Here is a 24,784-nt window from a genome sequence, read left to right on the forward strand (position 1 = left end):
AAACTTGAAAAACCGATGTATTAAGAAACCAAATGGTTTCTCTTACACCTAATTGTGTACTTTTTTATTTCATCTGCAAAAAATAGTCTTAATTACACTGGCTAACAAATGAATGCTAATGAACTTTCCCCAATGTCCCTATTTAATAACAAAACTTTACACAGGGGATTTGGGGGCACTTCCATTGCACACTACGAAACCGACTCTTAATAATTTTATTCATCTTCTGATGGATGTAACAAAACATGGAGATTTAGCGTGCGTGGGAGGTAAAACTGAGGGCTTGCAATAAAGTGCCCACGCAAGCCTCACTCATGATTTTTATCGGTTTTTAAATATTTGTTTGCCGAGGATTCGAGTAGCCGATATCTACATTACACCTGTGCTTTGTACTTCAGGTAGATTAACTTAAAGACATTTAAGCACATGTGGTCAATTTATGTGTTCACTTAAAGGCGTGTCTGTTCATAGTGCATTTTTAAAGCAAAGATTAACTGTCGTGGGCAATAAGTTACAACATGCGTCGACTCGGCTCGGGGGAAGGACTCTGCATTAAAGTGAGGACGTGTCTTTTTTATGGCGGTGATGAAAAAGTTGAACAGTAAAGTCGGTTTTTCTACACAAGTTGAAACGTTGTGATGTGTCGGGTATTAAACGTACGATAATTGCCGGGCTGCACTTTAGAAAGGTGGGTTGCAGTTTTTGTATGTGCAACTTTTCCTCCGCGGAAAGTCCGGTAAAGCATTCTAATTACACATGTCAATGCGCCCTGCACTGGGCGGGAACGTTGCCGGCCAACCGCTTTCATATCAAATGCGAAATCAATTGGCGATTTATAATGGCGTCGTTTCGTTTGCATTGTTTATTTTCTGTTGCCCGCGGCCCGTACCGGACTGACTGCTTTTTAGATTTCGAATTACCCATAGAAACTTACTACTTTTCGCAACAGTTACAGTATTGCAGTGTGCAACTGATTCTGTATGACCATAAATGCTACCTTGTAATGCCTAAAACAATCTCGACAAATTAAAGATGCGTAGAACCACACCCAAATTTTTAAGTCACATAAACTTCTCCACATTGATTGAGCAGGTGTGTTAATACTTCATACAGGTTGTCAAAAAGCCAATGAGCTAAAAATGTTGAACGTTTATAACTAAAAGTCACTGGTCCGTTTTTTACCAGTTTTGTTCCGCCCTCTGTGCTACAATAAATGTTCGTTGTAACGAATAAACTACGCTAATGAGTCACCTATGCGTTTTGTACGTTTCTTGATTACTTTTGTTGCAAAGTTGTTGGTAAGGTTCGATTAGTTTGCTGTAAATTATTACAACAAAATTGTAACGTTGCGCCATACATTATCAAACCCTTTTGTTTCATTTCCACCGATTCAATTTACTGCATATCGCCCGACGGACCGATAGGTGGGGAAAAAAAGCGAAAGCAAGAACATGAGAAGCGAGGGCGACGGCGGGAAAGCTTCAGTTTGCGACCGTAGCCGAAGAGTGCGGCCGTGATAGATATCAACTCACGTGGGCAACTATAGGCGAAAGAATTTAGAAAAGTGTCGCAGAACAGTTTAAATTCACCAGAGTAGCGTTTGCAGGAGCCCAATACCAAAAAGGGACAAGGTGAGTGTTGTGGTTTGTAACACAGCAATATAATGTACGATGTTAATTTTTGACGATCGAAAGTTGCACCCAATCTCGTTTTCAAGGATAACGTCAAAAATGGAAAATGAAAAACGCGAAACCGAATGTGTTGCGTGTGGTTTTTGTGGAAACTGTGTTGCAAGCCTTCTAGATTGCATGAAATTAGAGTTGCACGAGATCGGAGTAGATGAAACATAAAAATACCAAGTGTAATCCTTCGTAATGGTCGGCACTTCAATCATTCGCACTTAGTAGTCACGTATTACTTTCACAGCTGAATCCATCAAAAACCGAGCTTGCTTGCTTCAGGGCAGTACGGGCTGTACTTGGTGAAGGGCACGGCACACGAGAAGTGATGCTTTGCGCAAAATATCCGTCTAATTAAATGCCGCCTATTTCCTGTGCCGCTTTGAAAAACTGACGACAAGTTAAAAACCCATTTCCGTTTAACACTAGCGGGGATGAGTTACTTTTATATCCTGAAATAACTGTGAAATCGGTAACCACCCGTGACGCACTAACTGCTTTAACAGTTACGTACTTAAAAGACAAACCAATTTGTTTCAAAATTCCCCATGGCAATTGTTACCCCGAAGAAGTTATGTCCAGGTATTTTCAGCATGCCTAAAACACACGCTATGGGTTGTTTTAGAGCTTGACCTTTAACATCCGCCTACGCGATAGTCATGCCTTTAGCCGTGTTGCAATGGCAATATGCAAGGTTAATTTTTCGCTTGTGTTTTTGCATAAAATGTCAAAATTGCAATCCTGTCCAAATAGAGACGGTTCCGAATTGGTCGATGCGTCACAGAGTGTGAAGGTCGTCATATAGACGCACCAGAAGGTTGTGATTGCCCGTAGCGCGCGTTCTATCTGGTGGAAGGCACAATGTTGACTCCCCGGAAAATATCTGTGACATCCTGTCCAAATAGAGACGGTTCCGAATTGGTCGATGCGTCACAGAGTGTGAAGGTCGTCATATAGACGCACCAGAAGGTTGTGATTGCCCGTAGCGCGCGTTCTATCTGGTGGAAGGCACAATGGTGACTCCCCGGAAAATATCTGTGACATGCCCCGCGGCCAGTCTCGCAAACTCCGCTAACGTACTGCGGCGTCCTAAAATCCAACCAAAGATCCCATAGACTTTATCTGCAAACTATTTTAAATTCACGTGTGTATTTGGTAAACTGAATTAAAGGTTTCTTGATTCTGCGATTTAGTGCCAAACACTTTTCAAATCCCGCTTGTGATACGCCAATCACATTTGTTTCAAATCTTAGCGCGATCAGCCAAAGTGGCGTGTGCGTCGATACTACGTATATACCAGTTGATGACGTTATGAATATATTTGTATCTTTTAAGGGCGTTATGGAGACTCGCCACGTAATGGCGCTTGTCGCCTTTCTGGCCATTTATCTTGTGACGACCGAAGCTCAAGTAGCAACCATACCAGCCAATATAGTGGTAAGCTTTCAGAATTATTACACAATCTTCACATTTATTTACATTATATAGCATGGATGGGTCCAAATTGCAGTGCTTAGTTTACCCCTAGCATATTATGTTAATTTTTAAAAGAGCTGTTATGACGTTACACATATATACCGGAAAACAGTGTCGTCGCCTTATTGCCGATTAGGCGGTGGTATATCGCACAACTCGGTCCATATTCAATATTTAAAACAGCGTAAACTCGCTTCTCTGTATCTCTTGTTGCATAAGTGTTAACTATTACTACACTGTTTAAATTAGATATATTTTTCAATGGGACAACTAAACATATTTTAATATGACAACTGTGCTAGAATGATCGCATAGAAAACTTAGCGCACACACTTAAACTTTTAACAGATACGGAGCTTCACGGAAGTGTACGGCACTTCACTACTGGTCACTGCAAACTTCGCCGATATTAGAACTTGCAACATCTTCAACAGAGATCGAACTGCATGTGTTAACGCAGGTAGGTTATACACACCCTTTACGATAAAGATAGTGAGCCGCAAAAATGCAAATCACTTTTCTTTTTTACAGGCGTCATTGTGGGTCAGAACGACCAAACTGAATGTACGATAAGGTACGGATGCTGCTACAACGAGCTTGAACGTGTGCTGGATGGTTCAACGGTAATTTGTTTCCTAGTTTCTTCTATTTGGTTCTCTGTAATCAGGTTATGCTTTTGTGAAAAAGATACATTGTAATTGCAAAATCCAAGCCTTGCTGGAAATAAACTGATTCAAATCGAAAATATAGTTATATATTCGTTTTTTGGGGGGCATACAACCCAACATACAAATAGTTAAATTATTTATCTGTGTGCAGCCGTCCTGTTATCAAACCTCGCAATACACTTCATCTCGACAAGGCGGCAGTGGGGTAGCGGAGGTTCTGGCTCAAACTTTTCAGGGAGCTGGCTTTGGTTTTCCGGCTGGTGTTGTGCCCGGAAATGTTCCAGGAATCTCTGGTGGGCTTGCTGTGCCCGCTATTCCTTCTTCCCAAGGTAAAAAAAAAACTTAAAATTACGTTCGCAAACTGCCTATTTTTTAATACCACACAAAGATAACAACTTATTTTACATTTAAATTTATGCAAATTTGATAATTTTTTACATTTGCAGTGCGGTCCTTTACCTACAACGGATGGATTTTCTCGTACTATCTTCAGAGAGTCACCTACCGTGAAGCATTACTCTACGCCGAAAGCGTGAACGAGCAACTTATCATCATTAACAACCAGAATATACAGGATACAGTCAATCGTAACCTGGAGTTCGATATTGGTGTAATTCTAAATGGAATCTGGGACAGCACACCATGGGCTGCTGGGTACTGGGTCGGAGGCAGCGATGTTGCTGTTGAAGGGAATTGGTTTTGGAATGACGGCTCCGATATAGCATTGCCCACTGAAACGGGCTTTCAGAATTGGATGTCATTGCCACAAATTAACTACCAAGAACCGAACGCCCGAAATTCTGATGAAGACTGTCTGTACGTGCTTGCCCACAAGGAAATTGGCGTGTATACTGGCCTTCTTGGTAAATGGTTTGACGGTTTCTGCAGCCGGAGAAAGTTCTTCATCACCCAGAAACGTGCTCTTGTAGCAGGTAGGTTAAATGATTTCAATAACAAGCTTAATTCTCATTTTATTTTGCTCGTGTAGTTAATAACAGCATTGCTCGTACATTTAAGACCCGCTTAACATCACAAAACTAAACATCACGCGTCTTTTTTACACAGATCCATGTGCAAACTTTCCATGTCAGAACAGTGGACAGTGCCAGAGCCAGGGCCTCAGTTACATCTGTATATGTTTGTCCGGATTCGGAGGATCAAACTGCGAAATCGACAACCGCCCAGTTGGTAAATCAAACATTTTCATATTTTCACACAACAATTGTTTTGCAACACTGTTATTTTTGCGTTGGGCAACCCCGACAACAAACATTTAAAAATACCCCGATCTTCTTCAACATTTTTCCCTGTCATGAAAGCGTGAGAACAACTCATTTGATCCTCTTTGTAATATCTTAAACGCTGTTTACACAGACCCATGCACAAGTTTTCCGTGTCAGAATGGTGGTCAATGTCGTAGTCAAGGGTCTTCCTACTTCTGTACGTGTCTATCCGGATTTATAGGATCAAACTGTCAAATTGACAACCGGCCAGTCGGTAAGTGATGTTCTCACGTAGTTTACTGACGTAAACGTATTGTAGATTGCAGTCCAAACATAGCAAATAAATTTTAGTAAGTCGCTGGTGAATATGATGTAAGCAGAACTTTTGTGGGTGAAATTGAGTATCTCCGTTAAAAAATAAAACAAACATTTAGGCAGACAAATTGACGTTCTCAGCCAATTGTGGCTTTAAAAAGCCCACTATAAAGCCAAAACTTGGTAAACTAATACATTCAAATCGTAACCTTTTCATTAGCATGGAATTGCCTTTATACCCGTTTTACAAATGCGGCATGTGGGAGAAATTAACGTTTCCCATTGTAATTGCCGGTTAAAGTTGATTTCACCTACTTTGATCGCATCTAGCAATTATATCGCAACAATTGTTCGTTACGCCGCGATTTATCGCCTTTAAATTGCCCAATACCAATTGGCGGTCATTATTGCAAATGACTGCCTTTAGCCTTTCATAATCTTACACACCTTGAGGGCGCACAATGATTGATCTGACAAGTTTACCTTTAGACCTTTATTAAAAAAACTATGACTAGAGTTAGCTACTATGTTTCTAAATCACCTTGTTTTTGTATGCAGATCCTTGTTTGGCCCTGCCCTGTTTGAACAACGGTTTGTGTCGCAGCGTTGGAAGTCAGTTTGTGTGCGTCTGTCCTCCAGATTACACCGGCTCCACTTGCCAAATTCGTGAGTCTTGTTTACCTTGGACTTTTAGAAAGCAAGTTCTAACTGATCATTTGACCGATTAGTGAAGGCTTTGATGATTTCAATGTAAAAAATCAAAACATAAATGCATGTTGTAAATTTATGGTTATGCAAACAAAATCAATTGTTTTCATTTAATGATATTTATATCATGGAAATTTAAACCATATATTTTCTGTTTCAGGTTTAATCACTACGACGACAACAACGCAGGTAACACGTTATTTTCATACATATATATAGTTCATTTAAAGTTACCTATTTATCATGAAAAATTTGAATTTTATTACGGATTATGACGGACCAGAAATTAAATTTGCATCTTTGACTTTAAGGCACCTATAACCGTCCAACCACCAAGACAGGAATGTTGTCAAATTGCCCCAAGTGCCAGGTACGCTGTGACGAAGAAAACCAAACTTGTTGTTAAAATTGCTTTTCTGGTGTGGTATTGGTTTCATGTATTTTTATGCTGTTTTTGTTCAAACTGTATGCTATTCAAGATATAAAAGATTTATTACATTTAGGACTAATATTTATTAATGGTAACTGTCATTGCAGAACGCCATGCGGTGGTCGAACCAATCTTGCCCAATGCCTGTTTTCACGGGGATGTTGCTACGATTCCATACAACAAGAATGTTACATACCTTTGAGTAAGTTTCTTTAAGAAGCGTTAACAAAATTGCCTAAAATGTAATCCTGTAAAAATATACTCCTGCCAAAGTCAGCATGATTTATGAGACGTTTTCCCCCAGTTGCCCACGGTCATTGCTTCTTGGCAGGGATGCAACCATAATTTGGGTAACAACACTGCTTTACCTGACACATAAAACAGTTAAAAACAGCTTAAAGTTGGGATTGCGGTCAAATTACATGCAAATATCATTGCAGCGTGCTTCGGAAACTGTATTTTACTTTGTTTGTGGTTTTATTTAGATGTTAACATATTGCTGATTTTCGTTGTAGACCCTGTCCAATGTGCAGCTCTAACTGCTACACCACCACCTACAACAAGACCGGAGACCAAATCGCCCTCGGGAGACAGTAAGTCATATTTCTTTGCCTTGAACCTGCATGTAAATATTTTCGTGTACTGCCTGAAACAATAATTTGTTAAATTAACGAATCGTCGTTTTCTAAGCGATGTGCAGTTATCTTTGTGAATTGTGTTTATAATTAGGGAATTTAAATATGAAATTAAGGCCATTATGAACGATGGATATATGTCAATTGCCACCGATACCCATTCACGAATGATTTTTTTCTAGCTGGAATAGGCTGGCTTTTGTGGAGCGGTTGGTCTGAGTGCTCAAAAACCTGTGGTCAAGGAAGTCAAATCAAGTTTCGTGCGTGTGTCGGGTCAACACCTGGTTCTGCGCTTTGTCCTGGAATAGGTCGAGAAGTAAGAGAAAAAGAACAACAGAAGTTATTTGCTTTAAAACCTGTATCAGTTGTAACATGATTTGTTCTGTTGTTTAAGCTATAATATCTTAACATTTTAAATTATGCATGTTTAAACACAAAATTGGATCAGTATTTTTACAACAGTTTTTGGTCGCATCGCATTGCTTACAACTGTATTTTGCTTAGGAAATTACTTGCAAGGAACGTGACTGTCAGGGATGGGCTGACTGGGGTGAATGGAACGCTTGTCCCGTAGCCTGCGGTGGCGGTACACAACTGAGGTAAAACAAAATATTTTGACTCTTAAGATATTAAATGTAAAACCGAAGTTATTTTAAAAAGAAACCTAGGGTACTAAAATCACATGATATTTGTTGCTTTAACATTTACCCCGGAATTGTGTTCACTCAACGTTTGCAACATTAAACAGAGTTCGTGAGTGCGTGAATTTCGCTGCCGAACCGGCGGATGTGGCCTGTCCAGGTTCTGGGGCTGAAACGCAAGTTTGTGCGAGCAATCCTTGTCCCGAATGGTCGCAGTGGACCGGTTGGTCTGGTTGCAGTGTTCCATGTGAGGGTGGGACATCATTCAGAACAAGGTAAGCTAATATCAATTAGTTTTATTTTGCTACCAATCATTTCTGATGATTATGATCAAACGTTGCATGACTGCCGATTAGTGTTATTTTTCTGCGGCCGCTCTTTTGATTTGGTTCTTCTTTTCGGTTCATTGACCGCACGTTTATTGTGTTGCGTTGCTTTTGTTGCACTTTTAATTTTGCTGTGGATGTCAATTTTTTGCTTTGCTATGCAAAACAGAGCTCTTTAAACTTTGGTTTTAAAACTCAACCATACACTGAAAAGGCTGACAAATAATTTTTATCTTGCTGTTAGTCTGATTCGATATAAACGACGATTATAGTAAAAGGGGCGATTAAAATTTTTCTTCTTCACTGTAAAAAAGGTTTGGAGAGCTCTTTTAAAGTTGGTGATTGTTGTGCATCAATATGCTTTTATTGATTTGCTTTAATATCGCAAAAAGTTGATGTGCTTATGCGCCGCTTCGCAAATATTGAACACTGATCACAACAACAACAAACCAATCAAGCAAATTGTGGCTTGCAACTGCTCAGCTTTTGTGGATTTGGCAACACAAAAACGCCAAATGACTTTTGTCAAATGTTAAAGAACCTGTCCAAGTGGAAATCAATGTCCTGGACCCAACAGAGAAACTATAACATGCAATGTCAACAAGATATGTGCATCGTGGACGACATGGACTAATTTTGGCACTTGTTCGGAGACATGTGGTCCAGGCACACTTAACAGAATTAGGTAAGATTTTAAAACTAATGTTTTTGAAATAAAAATTTTGAAAATCTTGTTTGTTCAACTTCACATTTCGGCCATAAATACTGTATTTAACGTACTTTACATGGCAGGGAGTGCGTTGGGGAAGGTGAGTGTGTCGGAAACTCAAGCATTGTTGTCACCTGTTTTGTTGAAGAATGTCCTAGGTGGGGAGATTGGTCGACGTGGGGTGGATGTTCGACCTCCTGTCTTGATGCTACACGTAGTAGAAGCAGGTAACAAATCATGTGATTACTTTTGAGCGAGAGCAAAAATGCACTTAATATTCAACCTAAACCGATGTTTGTTCCTGGAAGGCTGGTTGTGCCCCAATTTTTTGGGGGCAAAAAAATATTGAATAGAAGGCTTCGTTCAAATTGGAGTAAAATTGCACAAAAAGCTTGTGTACTAGCTGTTCTAATGATTATTTTCGACACAGTATTGGGAACTCCGATGTGTTTTCTGCTTTGCAGGGTTTGTGAGAGTGGAAACAATTGCCAGGGCAACGCGTTAGAGGTGGTCAATTGTGGTTTACCATTTTGCCTCCCCTCGTTCGATGACAGCATCTGGTCAAGTTGGTCATCTTGGGGCAATTGTTCGGCTCCCTGTGGTGGCGGTGTGTCTTTTCGCACAAGGTGAAAGTTCAAAGATCACCGCAGTCATCTCAGGAAACCGCCTATTTTTCGTCGTTTTTTAATTTGCGTGCATTTTCTATCTCTGTATTGTTTGCTTGTTCATATCATTGTAAGTCGGCAGAGGCATAAACTTTTTCCTGTTGTTGTTTTTGTATATTTTTGTGCTTCCGATTTTATTGTTATAAACACATGTGTCGTAATGTGATTACCAATTGGACAACGACTTTGCAGATCCTAATACCTTTTTGGCTTGCAGAGAATGCCTCAATGCCATAGATGAAAATTCTTGTATCGGTGCCAGTCGCGAGGATGATGTTTGTAACACCGGACCTTGTGCGACTTGGGGAGATTGGAGCCCTTACAGTGAATGTCCAGCAACATGTGGTGGTGGTAAGTAAAACATTTTAAAAACATTGTAATATAATGCGAGAAAATAGGCTCTCTACAAAATCACCAAAACGTATCGACATAGATACACCTGCCAAAAAGCTACCCGCTGTCGAAATTTTGTTGTTTCTGTTTGTTCAAAGTTAAATCAAATGGTTACGATGTATATTAGAAGCTGTTCTGATATAAACTGATTTGATTTTCCTCAGAGATTCAATTCCGCCCAATTTGTGCATGCAGTTTTAGGCTATAGGCTGTGTTGTCAAAAGTTTGATCGAAAATATCTAATCCACCTTTGTTTTGAAATTTGACAGCTACGCAAAGTCGGTCTCGTGTTTGCATGCATGGCGAAATCGGTGACCCCGGCTGTGACCTCATCGAAGACGCATCAATGACGCAGGACTGCGCTCTTAACGACTGTGAGTTTTGGAGTGAATGGTCGGAATATGATACCTGCAGTGCTTCATGCGGAAGTGGAACACAGGTAAAAAACTGGAGAGCAAACTTGTCATGTGCTAGTGAAACATTTTCTTTAACTATACTTATTTGTGCAGACACGAACTCGTATATGTAGAAACGGAGTGCCGGGTGTTGGAGCTTGTTCCGGTGCGGACAGCAACACTCGCACTTGTGTAGGATCGGAGTCGTGCCCAACATGGACAGAATGGGGTGACTTCCGTGCATGCACACGATCGTGCGGCGGTGGACTACAAACCAGATCGAGGTACTTTTGAATTTTTGCATGTAATAAAAACAAGTTGTTGGAAAATCCTACGGTCGCGTCGAAATTAGAGTAAACCACGGGAATAAAAACTAGTGAAAAATGTCTTGATTAAGAAGACAATGGGCGATAATACGATCATTTTTTAATGTTCTGATCGTGTAGTTTATTGTTTTTAAAAACGACGTCTTCATAAAGCCTTTCTCTTTTTTCAGGACTTGCCAGTTCAGTGAGAGCGACGATGAATGCGAGGGCGATTCCTCTCAAACCGTGGCTTGCAACAATCAACAATGTGAGACATGGAGCCCGTGGGATCCATCCGGACTTTGCAGCAAATCATGTGGTGGCGGTAGTCAGATGTTCACACGTATCTGTGTGGGAGGATCCGAGGGAATGCCTGGTTGCTTAGGAAATTCTACCAAGGTATTGACGGAAAGAAACTTTGTAACGCGTCTGTACTCTTTGAACTCTCGGTGAAAATGTCATTTTTATGGAACTTTATTGGCACATACAGGGTTTGTATTTGCAAATAAGAAACGATGTCAGCTTAGTTGCTTTTAATTTGACATATGTTTTTATAGTTAGTTCCTTCTAAGCTACAAGTCTTCATCTAAGTATTCAACTTTTCCTATAGTACGAACCATGTAACTCTAATATCTGCCCCTTCTGGAGTGATTGGGAGAACTTCGGTCAGTGTGAGGGCGAATGCGGCGAGGGAACTCAGCTGAGACGGAGGATTTGTCTTCCCTCTCCAACGCAGGAGAGTTTATGTGCAGGATCCCCTGTAAGCTCAGTGTCATGTGACACTGGAAAGTCTTGTGGCGGATGGTCACAGTGGGGTGAATGGGGAGCATGTGGAAAGACTTGTGGAGGTGGAAGTCAAACCAGATATCGAACATGCAATGGTAAGTATTTACACTGTTTTATTTATTTGTTGGCTTTTAAGTTGGCACAGAGTGTAAACTTCACAACATAAATGGAAGTTTTTATCATTTAAGCAAAAAATGGTCAATGAAGTCACGTACAGATTTGTCGGACGCCGTTATATTGTTTACAGCCATACTACTTGGAGTAGCAGGCAAAATTATCACAATTAAGTTAAAGATCGTAGGTTTTCGTCTTTTTGCATTTAAGGGAAAACAAACGCCTAATTCAGACTTTTTAGTGCCCAGATGCACACTACAAGCAAATTAGGTAAATGTTTTTTCCACAGGTGGTTCAGTCGGTGACCCAGGTTGTGATGGACCTGCTGATGAAAACCGCGAATGTCAACAACAGGCTTGCCCAACTTGGTCAAGTTGGACGGTTACACAGGAATGTCCTGATTGTGGACCTGGAACAATTATCCGATCCAGAAACTGTATTGGCGGAGAAGTTGGTCAAGACGGTTGCATGGGAGAAAGTGCGATGTTGGAAAGCTGCTTTATCAAGGTAAATATCAGGTTTAACTTTTTGTCAGAGTTTTTACATAAATTTTAGAGAGGAACTGATGTTGTGTCAAAAGGGCAACGTTGTGATGCGTTTTGACTAAAAATGGAAAGCTCAAGAGATAAACTTTTGTCTCCTCAAAGTCTAGAACGTAATATTGATGCACTTAAATGATTACAAACGTATTGTCATGTTAATTAACTTGGCATATAATTAATTTTCAGTATAGAGTGCTTGTCCTAGAAAGGGTCAAGTTGAAAACTTATAGGGCTTGTTCCAGATACCTGTGTAAAAAAGCTAGACTATTGTGTACAATATTTTGATTTTTTAATATAATGTGGTATATTTTTACTACCTTAATGGATATCAGCTTTCTTGTAATCTTAAGGTAATTACCGAATTTAGAATTAGCGCTAAGAATTATTTTGCACAGATGTTGTCGAGGTATATCTTTGTACTTAACGTGTGTCTATTGTTGTAGGCTTGTGCTGCCTGGCAAGAGTGGTCCCAGTGGGGTCAGTGTTCAGAGACATGTGGGCAAGGCACCAGAGAAAGAACACGAATTTGTCAGGATGGTCAGGTCGGAGAAGCAGGTTGTCTTGGGGACAGCAGAGAAATTGAGGATTGCAACCTGGGCTCTTGTGCTACGTGGTTGGAATGGAGCGGATACTCTCCTTGCACGTTAGTATTCTGTTTGTATGATTAGCATAATGCAGTGGTTCTCAAAGTATGGGTCGCGACCCAAACATGGGTCGCGCAGGGTAAAAAAATGGGTCGCGCTATGGCGATTCAATGCTGTCCAAACGAACAATTGCTGCATTAAGTAAACACAAACGAATTTACTTAATGTAGTAGTAAAGTCACCTCACTCGACCACGTTGTACAGTAAACGGAACCAACTATTACCACATACAGACGACAATAGGCTTCCAACTTTACTGTTACGCACATGGCGATTGTAACGTGACACGTCGTAGCACGGGAAATAGTAGGACACGTTAATCATGCGAAACTGAATGAGGATATGTACCAGTTAGTGTTTAAGGATGAGTAAGTATTCGCACAAGGAAACATTTTTAGAATTGGGATTCACTTCTATCAATGATCATAGTGCTGCAAAGCCACAATGTGTGTTGTGCTATGCAGTGTTGTCGAACGAATCGATCTCGTTAAGTCTGCAGCCATTTGACATGGTCCTTAGGAGCCCATATATGCGGCGACGACGTGGCCTCGAAATTGCAGTCCGTCTTAATACATTTTTGATGTTTGAGACTTGGGTCGTGAGATGTTCATAAAACTCAAGATTTGGGTCGCGGTCATAAAAGTTTGAGAACCACTGGCATAATGTGTATAGAATGGACAATTTAAATTTACAATCTAAAATGGATAGGTATAGAATGAACATTTAAAAAAAATGTACAGGTCTTTTCACGAAATTGGAATACATACTTTTAGTTTTATAGTTGTATCAAAACTCAACACTTAAACGTAACTCAAAACTCTACCGAAAACTTGTTTTGCGATATAGTTTTAATCATTGACTATCTTAACAGTGCTACGTGCGGTGAAAATGGTCGCCAGTTCCGTTCTCGGGATTGTCAGAGCGGAGGTGACAACGAGGAAGGTTCAGGGCAAGAAAGTTGTTCTGGGTCTGGATCAGAAACCAGAAGATGTAACGTCAAACTTTGTCCGACGTGGGCCTTCTGGGGTAATTGGTCAAAATGTGACCAACCATGCGGTGGTGGAAACATGGTAAGAATTAAATTGCACACCGAAAATCTTTCTTGGTTACCAAATCTTACAAATTTACTGATGAGGTTGAATTACAGTTGGGATGAACCTGGTTTGGGGCAAGAAATAAAAACAAATTTACAATTCAGAACGTTATGACGTACCGCATGGTATTTTCAATTAATAGTTACTAACAATAATTTCAACAGGATCGCAGAAGGGTGTGCCAAAACGGCAGCCCTGGTCAAGATGGGTGCATTGGCGTACTGATGGAAAATGCTGAGTGTAACACTGGTAGTTGCGGAACATGGGCGTCATGGGGTGAATTCACCGATTGCAACGCTCTGTGTGATGGTGGAACTCAATACAGAAAAAGAACATGCGAACTCGTTCCCGGCGCAGGTAACATCCACATGTTTTCTGATTTTTTTCAGTTAAGTTTGTGTGTGACATAGCACATTTTTCTAATGTGTTATTGAACTTTGCGTTGTTTTTGACACACTGTGTAAAAATAAAAGAAATTTCATCACAAAATGAGCAATGCAAGTCACATCATTTCTTCCCAATTATAGTTGGATATTCTTGTCCTGGCGACGGCACCGATGAGCAAGTGTGTAACACCGGCAGTTGCTCAGGTTGGGGATCGTGGGGTCCATTCTCAGACTGCTCACTAACCTGCAACGCCGGCTTATCAACCAGATACCGATCATGCGAAAACGGAGAGGTAAGGCATAGAAAAGTAATTTTGCTTGACTTGGCTTATCACAATTACTTCATGCGCGTGACTGTGATGTATTGGTAGATTAAAGACTAAATAGCTAACCAAAAAGTTTAATATGCTATTTGGCCAAAATAGTTCACGGCGTTTGTCCCAGGTTTTCTGAAGGTTGTTTTAAACTAAACAAAGTCAGTCAATGTTTGCCACAGTTATCGTGATAACTAAACTTTCTCTTTGAAACACCTTGAAAGTTAACTAAACATAAAAAATTTTACAGTATGGTGAAGGTGGGTGCGCTGAAGGCGCCAAATCGGAGACAGTGACTTGCAACACACAGGCATGTCCGAGTTGGTCAGAGTGGTCAGAGTATGGAGACTGCAATGTACCATGTGATGGTGGAACACGACAACGAACCAGGGATTGCGTTAATGGAGTTGCTGGGGAGGCTGGCTGTCGTGGAATGGTTGTCGAAACACAAGGATGCAATGATCAGGTAATGTTTAAATTACGAATGATAGGTTTACCGTTTTGACCGAGCCATCCTTTGAGGGTGGAGTTATAATCAATAACATTTTGAAAAATAAATACTTGTTTGGCTTTATATGTGGCTTGGAAGAAAATCGTGTTTAAATTCCTCATTTATTGCCTTTATGCATTTTTTACAGGATTTAATTTAAGGCAAAATTTTCAATAAATATGGGTGGGTGATAACTTTTATATTTATACAGCCTTGTCCACGCTGGGACGGATGGAATGATTGGTCTGCCTGCAGTGTTACTTGTAATGCAGCTGTTCAGAAGAGAACTCGTAACTGTAGATACGGATCACCAGAAGATTGCGACGGAGATAGCGAAGAGAGCCAACAGTGCGCCACTAACCCTTGTCGTAAGTTCTGGTTTTATCTCTAACTTATGTGCTGGTAAAACTTGTGTTTAGTACTCTTATTCAATACAAACGAAGTTGTTTCATTTTTACCCGACTTTAGACTTGATTTACTTAAATTTCTGCTGTTTTTCTTGCAGCGTTCATGGGCGACTGGGGCCCATGGAGTGAGTGTTCAGAAACCTGTAACTTCGGTCAAAACGAAAGAAGCAGAGAGTGTGTGAACGGAGAGTTTGGAATGATTGGATGCGAAGGTTCCGCAACTGAGTCAAAACCTTGTGACGATTTAGTAAGTTTCGTTATAATTTTATAAAAATGTTGGCCTCATATTCTAACGTTGTATGAAACTCCAAACTTCATGCAAGTATTGTAACACTATCATTTTTTTAGCAACCCTGCTTTAGCTGGTCACAGTGGAGTCCATGGGGAAGTTGTAGAAATTCTGGGGGTGAACGTATCAGCTGTGGAGTGGGAACCAAGAGACGATTCCGAAACTGTCCCGGTGGAACCATCGGTCTTCGGGGCTGTGAAGGTCCCAACGAAGAATTTACTCCTTGCAACGAGGGACGCTGTCCATACTGGGACGAGTGGTCAACATGGTCACCTTGTAATGTGAAATGTGGTGGCGGGATTACGGTAAGTCGGAAGGATCGGCATATAATTGCTTTAAATCGGATTTAAAGCCCGAATGAATTAATTTTAATGCTTGGGCTAAGCGACGAAATGTGGCGTGTGACAAAAACATTTTCTTTCAATTTTTGAAGGTTAACAGGATTCCTAGCGAACCTGGCGTAGTTAAATGATATTGCGCTGAAACCGTTCTAAACTTTTTACCTGTTTTAATTGATTTTTGCCTGTAGAACACGTCACGATAAGTTTGTGTCGAAAATCGATTTTTGACAGCCATGTAACTTGGCATACTATTTCGTCAACGAAATATATGGTAAATGACATTAACTATCACATGTGTGCTTTTTAACGCATATACATTACTGGCATATTACCGTCAGTGTTTTTGCTTATTGATTATGTTGCTACTAAACCATTATGCTCATTGTAATTTAAACCTAAAATGATTATGAACCCTTCTTAAATTACAGGAAAGATTTAGAGATTGTATAAACGGGGTTCCTGGTGACAACGGTTGTGAAATTGATGGTTCAACAGAAATTTTGGAATGCAATACTAACCGATGTGGTATGTTCAAAATTGATTTTGTTACTTTGCCTTGACATTACCGAAACGTTTTTACAACCAAAACTATACAGACGAATAGTATTTTTTTCTAAATGTACATCGTTGTTAAAATTTGTATTTCTGAAAAACAGATCCACCTCCCAAACCAGTCCTTGACAGTAAGTTGCACAGCATCCACACTAACAGTGCAAAATCATACTAACGTCGTAACTATTTAGTTTATTCACTAACATATATAACATGTACTAACCAATAAAATACGTACAGTACTAACCATTACTATAAATATTGTACTTAATGCATTTTTAAATCGTAACTGCATGCTTTTTACACTTTTCTCCGGTTTTATTGTGGTATATGTAACTTACATATTTTAAACACTCTTTTATTCTTGGCAAATTGTTAACTTTCATGTTTAAAAGTACATCATTTTCACATACAAAATCAGCAAAAAACACTTGTTTCAGCTATTGCATACATCAATTGATATATTGGAACGAAATTTTCAGATTGTACTTTATTGGATATTGGCTTCATCATTGATTCAAGCAGCAGCATCGGAAGCGATAACTTCGAAACTGTGCGAAGTTTCTTGCGATCAATAATGCGACTCTTGAATGTTGGGCTTGACAAAACGAGGGTAAGATTTCAAACCTGCCCAGTGCAGTCAAATAAGAAACTTATTTTGTTGTTGACATTGAAGGACAGTTTAAGTTTGTTTATGGTTAACGTTTAAGTTTTACGAACTTTTTCTGTGTTTTGTGAAACCTTACCTTATTTGTACGCATTAGTTTGCTTTCGTTATTCTTGGTGTCCCTGTATTGAAACTTTATTCCCTCAGGTTGCTGCCCTACGATACAACAGAGATGTTTATCCTCTGTGGAGTTTCGCTCAGTCAACCAGCACTGACGATCTAATCGACAGAATCAATCGAGTAGTTTACAACGGATCTGGTACCCTCACCGGTCAAGCACTTTCCTACGCAGCAGCAAACATGTTTACAGAAGCGGAGGGTGATCGACCAACTGTTGCTGACCTTGCTGTGGTGTTAACCGATGGCAGAGCGCAAGACAGGCCGGATAGCACTGTTGATGTAAGTTATTTTTTCGTCTTGTAATGTTTGCGCTTGTGAGCACTACTTTCTGGTGGGTAGTTACCGTAATTATATACTCCCAAATAAAATGGTCATTTCGGATAGGGTCTATGCTTTATAAATTGTAATACGACCTAACATTACTGAATAAACGACTTAGCATTACTATAAAACAAATATTTAGAAGTGAAGAAAGGTTTAACTATTTAATTGTCACTAAACGAATTGTATTTGCAGTTTCTGAAGGAGAATGGTGTCATCGTGGTGGCGATCGCGGTCACCGAACGAATTGACGTTGAGGAAATCAATGCGATTGCATCAGATCCGGATAGCACTTACGCCTTCTTCGTTGAAGATTTCGAAGGATTGCTAGAAGTGGTCGAGAACGTGGCGTCATTTGCATGTGGCAGAGGTTAGTAATATTGTGGTACAGTTTAAACCCACATGAAAATTAAAAGTGACATGACGATTTATGTGCTTAGTGTATATATAAAGATCTACACCTTACTGTATTATAACATATAAGTTTATTTTATCAGCTACGTGGGGTGAATGGGGTCCTTGGACACCGTGCCCTCGAACATGCGGAGGAAGTCCTCGCGTCAGAGAGAGACAATGTGTTGGCGGTTTCGGCACCAACGCAGGAATATGTCCCGAAGGTGTAAGCAGTCAGAGTGAGGTAAGAACTCTTGTTCTGTGAACATGTCTTCGTGGTATTTGGAGGTGTAATGTTGCGTGACAAATACTCCGACCAGAGTTGCAAACGGGCCTGAAATTGGAGCCCGAACCGGACCCGAACCCGAAAGTACAAACCCGACCTGAACCTGAATCGTTTTTGAGCACCCCGTTTAGGCCCGAAAGCTTGATTGTCAGGCCTATACATTGAAGCCTCAGGAAAGACCAAGACAACAAACACAATTGATCTTGAACAAAGCGTTATAGGGCTGTTTGACATTAGGTCATTTTTTTTTAAGAAACCTAAGCCCGAACTCGGCCCGACTTACAACTCTGACCAAGGCACCTTTTTTTAAAAAAAAAAATTTTTAACACCACCTATATCATGTTTTGATATCATTATTCAATTACCTGGCAATCGATCCCGATTTTCACGCTATTAGTGGTTTGCCGCAAACTGCCGCAAAACGTATTACACCATTGGGTTGAATATAAAGGGTCACGATTTTAACGCTACAGATGTCGCACACAGATTTGCAACACCGCACCTTGTCCGAACTGGTCTCCGTGGACGCAAAACGACGAATGCTCAGCGCCCTGTGGTGGAGGCGTCTTACAAAGAAATCGTATCTGTATTTTCGGCACTGCTGGCCAACCTGGTTGTGAGGGATCGGAAGTCAACAGCACCGACTGCAATACACAGGTACAGTAGACTTCATTTTGGTGGAACTTTATACAGATTCAGTCGCAGCAAGCGGATAGGCATCATCACCTACAGTGGAGTGATGCCGACAGGTTTCTTGTGGAGGCTGAAAGTTGTAGGATACAGGAATGACTTCTCATCGTAACCGATATTTTTCACATGCTAGACTTGCCCAACGTGGTCACCTTGGAGCAACTGGGGTGACTGCGATAAATCCTGCGGTGGAGGTGATCGTTTTAGGTCACGATCATGTAATGGTGGATCGCCTGGGACCACCGGTTGCATTGGGCCAGAAACGCAAACTGGATCCTGTAATAGCAGGGTATGTTACTGCATCTATGTAGCTGTGGTAAAACACACAGATCGTTACCGGTTATTGCTTTCTCGTAGTTTTGTCCCGAATGGTCGGGCTGGGCACAGTGGACCGACTGCACGTTGTCTTGTGGCAACGGCACATCAACCCGCAGGCGAATTTGTTTGTATTCATCACCCGGTAGTGAGTGCTCGGGTCCAGATTCCCAAACTATACCGTGCAATGGCCAGGTGAGAGGGCCGGGTTTGTCATTACTAACCTGCCTCTCAACTTGCAACCTCTCTGTCTATCCTTTACTTGACTTTTCTATCGTTACTAACAAGCGATTCCTTTCGCTGAATTTCTTCCCAGGATCTCTATCATTCAACGATATTACAAAATTTCGTTGCTAACAATGATGAAGACTTCTACTAACAGCCTTTGAATCAAGGGCTCAATTTTCTTGTAAAAATTTCCGAACAGCTAACAGGTGCTTTTTGTTGCCTGTTTTGAACATGGGCTAACTGTGGCGGTTTGTGCCGTGCGTTTGTAGCCATGTCCTCGTTGGACGCCATGGACACCGTGGAGCGACTGTTCAGTGACGTGTGGAGGTTCTCGCGTCAGTCGAAGTCGAGAATGTGAGTACGGAGTCAATGGGGGACCAGGATGTCGCGGATTAAGAGCGGAATCAAAGAGTTGTGCCAGTCTGGTAGGTTCATGTCTTTTAATAATGGTTTTCTTGATTTTACAACGTGTTTTTTGGGGACTTATTACTTTCATTGGTTTTCGTAAAGTTTAGAGCTCAAATAGCAGTTTACTTTATATTGCTAAAGGTCTTAAAACTTTTGTACGCTTACTTCTAAACTACACAAAACAGGTAACTGTCTTGGATGGCTTATTAAACTCTGTAAACACTGCTAAAATCAACAATGTTTTTTTTAAACACGACGAATGCTTTTATTATCGCTTCAAGAGGTGATGATATAAATATAAGCCTGAAGCTAGGGTGTGTTAAACCACCACTTTGGTTGTAGATTTGTTCGACTTGGTCCAACTGGCGACCCTGGAGCCCATGTAGTAAGACATGCGGTGAAGGAACGCGGAAGAGAGCACGTGACTGCACAGGTGATCCCTCGATTGTCCCTGTGTGCGCCGGAGATGAAAGCGAAGAGCAAACTTGTATTCTGAGAGTAAGCTAATTTTATTTCAGATTTTACAACACAAAAATCTGCAGAACCAAGTTTCAATTTCTGTTGTAACTGTATTGCTAAAAACTTTACAATGGTTTTTAAACAACTGTCTCTCCGTTGCTTACATACTATTTCAAACGAGATTTTACGTTTTCATATTACCAAACAGATATTTAGAGAAGTAAATCTCCCTTGTCACGACTTTTACCTTTTGAAACAAAGCATCATTTTCATTCTATAATAGCGCAATTTTCATTGAAGGTTAAAGATTCTTGCCAAGTAGCGTATGGTAACAACTTACATTACTTACTAAAATAACAACAGTCCAAATTATATACGTGCTTATTGAATATAGCTCAAAATGTAGTCATCTTATCACTTCAAGTTTAATTTTTTTTGATGTTTTATGCTTGTTTTTTTTCAGTCAATTTGTCCAAGTTGGGAGATATGGCCCGATACGCCGGATGACGTGGAAGAATGTTCTAGAACTTGTGGAGGTGGAACTTATATCCAGAGGAGAAGATGTATTGAAGGTTTGCCTGGTGAGAGCGGATGCACTGGTAAACCGACACGTTTGGCTACCTGTAACGAACAGGTAAGATTGTGCGGTTTTGTCGTTTCAATATTGTTTGTTTGTACGAAAATCGATTTGCAGAGATTTTAGTTTTAGTTTTTGATTGTGGCTTTTTATTAATTAACATTGCGCATGTCCTGTTTAATGGGTAATCAGCTGTTAAAATCCGGTTGTTGCGGTGTATAAGTGAAAAATAAGTCATATCATTTACATGTCAACTGATGGCCTTAAAATTAGTTGCAGGTTGAAGATAGCTCAATATATCTTGCGTTTTACAGCCTTGTAGTTCTTGGGGCGACTGGGGATCGTGGTCAGGATGCAGTAAAACTTGTGGTCAAGGTTTTCGAATCGCCGAACGTGTTTGTTACCGTGGTGAGGAAGTTGTCAACGATTGTCTAGGATCCGTCCAAAGGCAAGATGTCTGTTATTCAAAGGTTGGTGGCTTAATCAGTTTTTTATTTTGCATAAGTATGCAATGAGAGGCATGGTGTTGCTTCACCACTGAGAGTGACAGTAGTTAACGACACATGTGATATTTATGTCTTGTATGTACAGCCCACGATATAAATTGATTTTAACAAATCCAACACCGACAGGCACAGGGCCATGGCCCAGTATTTATCACTCCCTGTTCCAATAATATAAAAACTTTTAAAAAAATAAACTATGCTAGCAGTCAAGAAAACAAAAACAAAAGAGAAAACAAAAACAAAAGAGTTCTAACTATATGATTGCATTTGTGTTTAAATAGTTAGTTGTTTTACCTTTTTGTTACATATTTGGACATTTTGAATGTTAGGCGGCCATAACTTGGGTATTCTCATGTTGTACTGAGACTATATGCCTCATTTTTTGGACTAAAATCAGAGGTCATTGGACTAAATCAGTTTGAGAAACAATGTTCTGTTTGAATAGTTTGTTTTTGGTGGACACATTACCACCAATTTGTATTTCTTTCTTTAGGACTGTGCTCAATGGTCAAACTGGGGAAGTTGGTCAGGTTGCAGTTTGACCTGTGGTGGTGGTGGAACGCGATCTATGAAAAGATTTTGCTACAACTACGAAGAAGCAATAAACGAGTGCGAAGGACCGGACGAGAGCATGGAGGCTTGCAACAATCAGGTAGAGTAAAACCGTCTCTGCGTTAGTTGACTTTAACTTTCAGTTTACTATAACAAAAATTGTTTGTTCAGAACTGCCCTGAATGGACAGCATGGCAGCAGTGGGGTGAATGTGATAAGAATTGCGGAGGTGGATCACGAATCAGAATCCGCGCTTGTTCAGTGGACGAAGAAGGAGTTCTAGGATGTATCGGTCGATCATTCGACACAGAGTATTGCAACGGTCAGGTATGTATCGCAGTGTATAAATATTAGTAAAAACTTGTCAAATGGACACACCAAAGTATCGAACACGTGAACAACTTTCAACGTGTGTTTTCTCTTTCAAATAACTGGGGACTTCTAAGTTCTAACTATAGCGGGTTTAAGTCCTGCTTTGCTGTTAAGTCGGTAGAAAGCTTCCTAAATTGCATAGGGTCGGCGCTGGAAATGCGAATATTTTTCTAAAAGCTTTTTGCTCCCAGCTGTAGCGCTTACCGCCCGCAGGTATTCCAAAAACTTTCTACATGTATCGTTTACTAAGCCCTCTAAGTCTGTTTTCAAATGCAATACCCTGTTTTGTTCCCGACAATTTTCGATTTTTCAGTGGGTTAGCCTGTAAATAAAACTTTTTTGTCTTTTTTATTCTCAGGCTTGTGCTTATTGGTCGTTGTGGAGTGAATGGAGCGGGTGTGGAGTTACTTGCGGTCAATCTACTCAGACAAGACGTCGTATTTGTGTGAACAGGATCGAGGGCGTACAAACTTGCGAAGGCGCTAGTTCGGAAACAATACAATGCACCGACCTACCAGTAGGTTTTTATTGTAATCTAACACTAAATCTAACTTTCCTTTGATCATGGTTAAAGAACTGCAACATCAATCTACAACACAGCGCAAACAATTAGTTATACAGGAAATTTAGCGAAAGGTCATAGTTAGTCGCCGAATCATGAAAACACTAATAGGTTTGTTGGATATGAGTGTATACCTTTACCTAAGTTAGGCAATATTTCCTAGTGCTGGCAATAAAAATCATTATTAACTTCCAATTTTACATATAATGTTTGGTTACACATTTTGCTCTTTTTGTTTATTGTTGAAAGCTTCGCTAGACTCTGGTTTCTGTGTATGTTTTCTTAAATCTTGACTTGTGTTCAGAACTGTCCAACCTGGAGCAATTGGAACAACTGGTCGCCGTGCAATGTGCCTTGCGGTCAAGGAATCCGCGAACGCACCAGAGTTTGTAACAATGATGCAGAACAGTTTGGTCTCTGTTACGGACCCGACAAACAAACTGACATCTGCCAAGATCTGGTAAATCATCTTCAATTATTCACAACATTTTTTCCGATTTTTTTATTTTATTTTAGTTATCCAAAAAAGGCTCTAGTCTAAAGTTAGGCTAATGTCTTGGCACTAGGTGGGACACATGAAACGCCAATAAAGACAAAAAATGTGATCACTACGCACTTATAAACCGTTTACATTTTTTAAAGCATTTTAACCAAAATTGACATTGAAATTCTGATTTCTGTTTCTGGGTCACAAAAAAGCTTAAGTTAATATCAAGCTCAAGTAATAAATAAAATTTGCTCAGGTTTGTCCATACTGGTCAGAGTGGACGGGATACAGTTCATGTACGGATTCTTGCGGTGGTGGAAGCCGAACACGAACAAGATCCTGTTTGCCAGAAGGAGCAGACTGTTCCGAACTTGGTCCTCTGCTGGAAACATTGAAATGCAACGAACATGTAAGACAAAGTTACATATTTTTGGGCGCCCAAATATCGAAGTGATGTGTAACCTTACCAATTTGAACAAAGGCAACCTTTAATTTTCTTACACAATTTTGAGTTAAACGCTTTGTATATCGGCTATTGTAGAAATGTCCAGAATGGTCGAAATGGACGCCATGGAGAGACTGCTCCTTGACGTGTGGATCAGGTGAAAGGTCAAGAATGCGTATGTGTCTGAACGAATACGGAGAAGGTGGTTGTGATGGTGACGATCAGATGATCGAGGTCTGCAACAACCAGGTATGTCTTTATTAATTACAAATCACTACGGGTATAGCATGCACTATTGAAACAAACTGTTTGTGTCCATAGCAATGTCCATCATGGGCTTCTTGGTCGGATTGGAGCGACTGCAGCGAAACCTGTGCCGGTGGCGTCAGACGGAGAAAACGAACTTGCTCGAACGGATTTCCAGGCGAACTTGGATGTCTGGGCGACGAAAGCAATGAAGAAACTTGTAACCTGCAGGTTTGTATTTACAACAAAAAGTAAATACGAAGTTGTCCGTATTCCCCTTTCTCGTTGCCTTGTGCACTGACTTTAATAGAAAAGTTAAATACAGAGATCTATGTGATGGAAGTTTTAACTTCCACTTTGCTTTTAGATTGTACATTTACATAACTTCTGACACCTATTTATTCAATTCTGTGCAGCCCTGTCCTGAATGGACAACTTGGGGAGAATGGACAAGTTGCTCGGAATCATGTGGCAGTTTTGCGAGTAGGTCACGTGTTCGTGGATGCAGTAACGGTATGCCGGGACAATATGGATGTATGGGAGATGATTCCCAAACCGAATCTTGCAAATTAGGAGTAAGTTTCGGGTTTTGAGCCTTTTTGTTGGGACTGGTAAATGACATG

At 40.4% G+C, this 24,784-nt stretch overlaps 1 protein-coding gene across 3 annotated transcripts in view; it reads left to right on the forward strand.

Moving 5' to 3' along the window:
* Window positions 1-1,454: 1,454 nt before the first annotated feature.
* Window positions 1,455-24,784, forward strand: part of LOC145222290 (uncharacterized) — a 68,970-nt gene continuing 45,640 nt past the window's right edge. Inside the window, exons 1-54 of one of the 3 annotated variants that reach the window (XM_080088387.1) lie at window positions 1,455-1,631; window positions 3,015-3,116; window positions 3,504-3,615; window positions 3,687-3,778; window positions 3,975-4,152; window positions 4,270-4,755; window positions 4,889-5,011; window positions 5,198-5,320; window positions 5,920-6,027; window positions 6,230-6,258; window positions 6,381-6,439; window positions 6,607-6,701; window positions 7,015-7,092; window positions 7,317-7,450; window positions 7,639-7,733; window positions 7,883-8,050; window positions 8,640-8,786; window positions 8,894-9,037; window positions 9,275-9,436; window positions 9,693-9,826; window positions 10,138-10,307; window positions 10,378-10,547; window positions 10,760-10,967; window positions 11,179-11,449; window positions 11,758-11,975; window positions 12,454-12,653; window positions 13,526-13,724; window positions 13,913-14,105; window positions 14,276-14,427; window positions 14,699-14,914; window positions 15,150-15,306; window positions 15,444-15,592; window positions 15,694-15,939; window positions 16,404-16,500; window positions 16,632-16,658; window positions 17,010-17,140; window positions 17,342-17,593; window positions 17,831-18,005; window positions 18,133-18,272; window positions 18,801-18,971; window positions 19,138-19,293; window positions 19,362-19,514; window positions 19,817-19,972; window positions 20,298-20,453; window positions 20,878-21,048; window positions 21,306-21,461; window positions 21,991-22,149; window positions 22,221-22,376; window positions 22,780-22,938; window positions 23,288-23,443; window positions 23,727-23,879; window positions 24,012-24,164; window positions 24,237-24,392; window positions 24,578-24,736. In XM_080088387.1, the coding sequence (XP_079944513.1) occupies window positions 3,021-3,116; window positions 3,504-3,615; window positions 3,687-3,778; window positions 3,975-4,152; window positions 4,270-4,755; window positions 4,889-5,011; window positions 5,198-5,320; window positions 5,920-6,027; window positions 6,230-6,258; window positions 6,381-6,439; window positions 6,607-6,701; window positions 7,015-7,092; window positions 7,317-7,450; window positions 7,639-7,733; window positions 7,883-8,050; window positions 8,640-8,786; window positions 8,894-9,037; window positions 9,275-9,436; window positions 9,693-9,826; window positions 10,138-10,307; window positions 10,378-10,547; window positions 10,760-10,967; window positions 11,179-11,449; window positions 11,758-11,975; window positions 12,454-12,653; window positions 13,526-13,724; window positions 13,913-14,105; window positions 14,276-14,427; window positions 14,699-14,914; window positions 15,150-15,306; window positions 15,444-15,592; window positions 15,694-15,939; window positions 16,404-16,500; window positions 16,632-16,658; window positions 17,010-17,140; window positions 17,342-17,593; window positions 17,831-18,005; window positions 18,133-18,272; window positions 18,801-18,971; window positions 19,138-19,293; window positions 19,362-19,514; window positions 19,817-19,972; window positions 20,298-20,453; window positions 20,878-21,048; window positions 21,306-21,461; window positions 21,991-22,149; window positions 22,221-22,376; window positions 22,780-22,938; window positions 23,288-23,443; window positions 23,727-23,879; window positions 24,012-24,164; window positions 24,237-24,392; window positions 24,578-24,736 (8,304 nt within the window). In that variant the 5' untranslated portion in view covers window positions 1,455-1,631; window positions 3,015-3,020. The remainder of the gene's footprint in view (window positions 1,632-3,014; window positions 3,117-3,503; window positions 3,616-3,686; window positions 3,779-3,974; window positions 4,153-4,269; window positions 4,756-4,888; window positions 5,012-5,197; window positions 5,321-5,919; window positions 6,028-6,229; window positions 6,259-6,380; window positions 6,440-6,606; window positions 6,702-7,014; window positions 7,093-7,316; window positions 7,451-7,638; window positions 7,734-7,882; window positions 8,051-8,639; window positions 8,787-8,893; window positions 9,038-9,274; window positions 9,437-9,692; window positions 9,827-10,137; window positions 10,308-10,377; window positions 10,548-10,759; window positions 10,968-11,178; window positions 11,450-11,757; window positions 11,976-12,453; window positions 12,654-13,525; window positions 13,725-13,912; window positions 14,106-14,275; window positions 14,428-14,698; window positions 14,915-15,149; window positions 15,307-15,443; window positions 15,593-15,693; window positions 15,940-16,403; window positions 16,501-16,631; window positions 16,659-17,009; window positions 17,141-17,341; window positions 17,594-17,830; window positions 18,006-18,132; window positions 18,273-18,800; window positions 18,972-19,137; window positions 19,294-19,361; window positions 19,515-19,816; window positions 19,973-20,297; window positions 20,454-20,877; window positions 21,049-21,305; window positions 21,462-21,990; window positions 22,150-22,220; window positions 22,377-22,779; window positions 22,939-23,287; window positions 23,444-23,726; window positions 23,880-24,011; window positions 24,165-24,236; window positions 24,393-24,577; window positions 24,737-24,784) is intronic. The other 2 variants (XM_080088388.1, XM_080088389.1) reach the window with 2 other exon arrangements.

The sequence above is a fragment of the Phallusia mammillata genome, chromosome 4, assembly GCF_965637545.1.
Source record: "Phallusia mammillata chromosome 4, kaPhaMamm4.hap1.1, whole genome shotgun sequence".
Lineage (NCBI taxonomy): Eukaryota > Metazoa > Chordata > Ascidiacea > Phlebobranchia > Ascidiidae > Phallusia > Phallusia mammillata.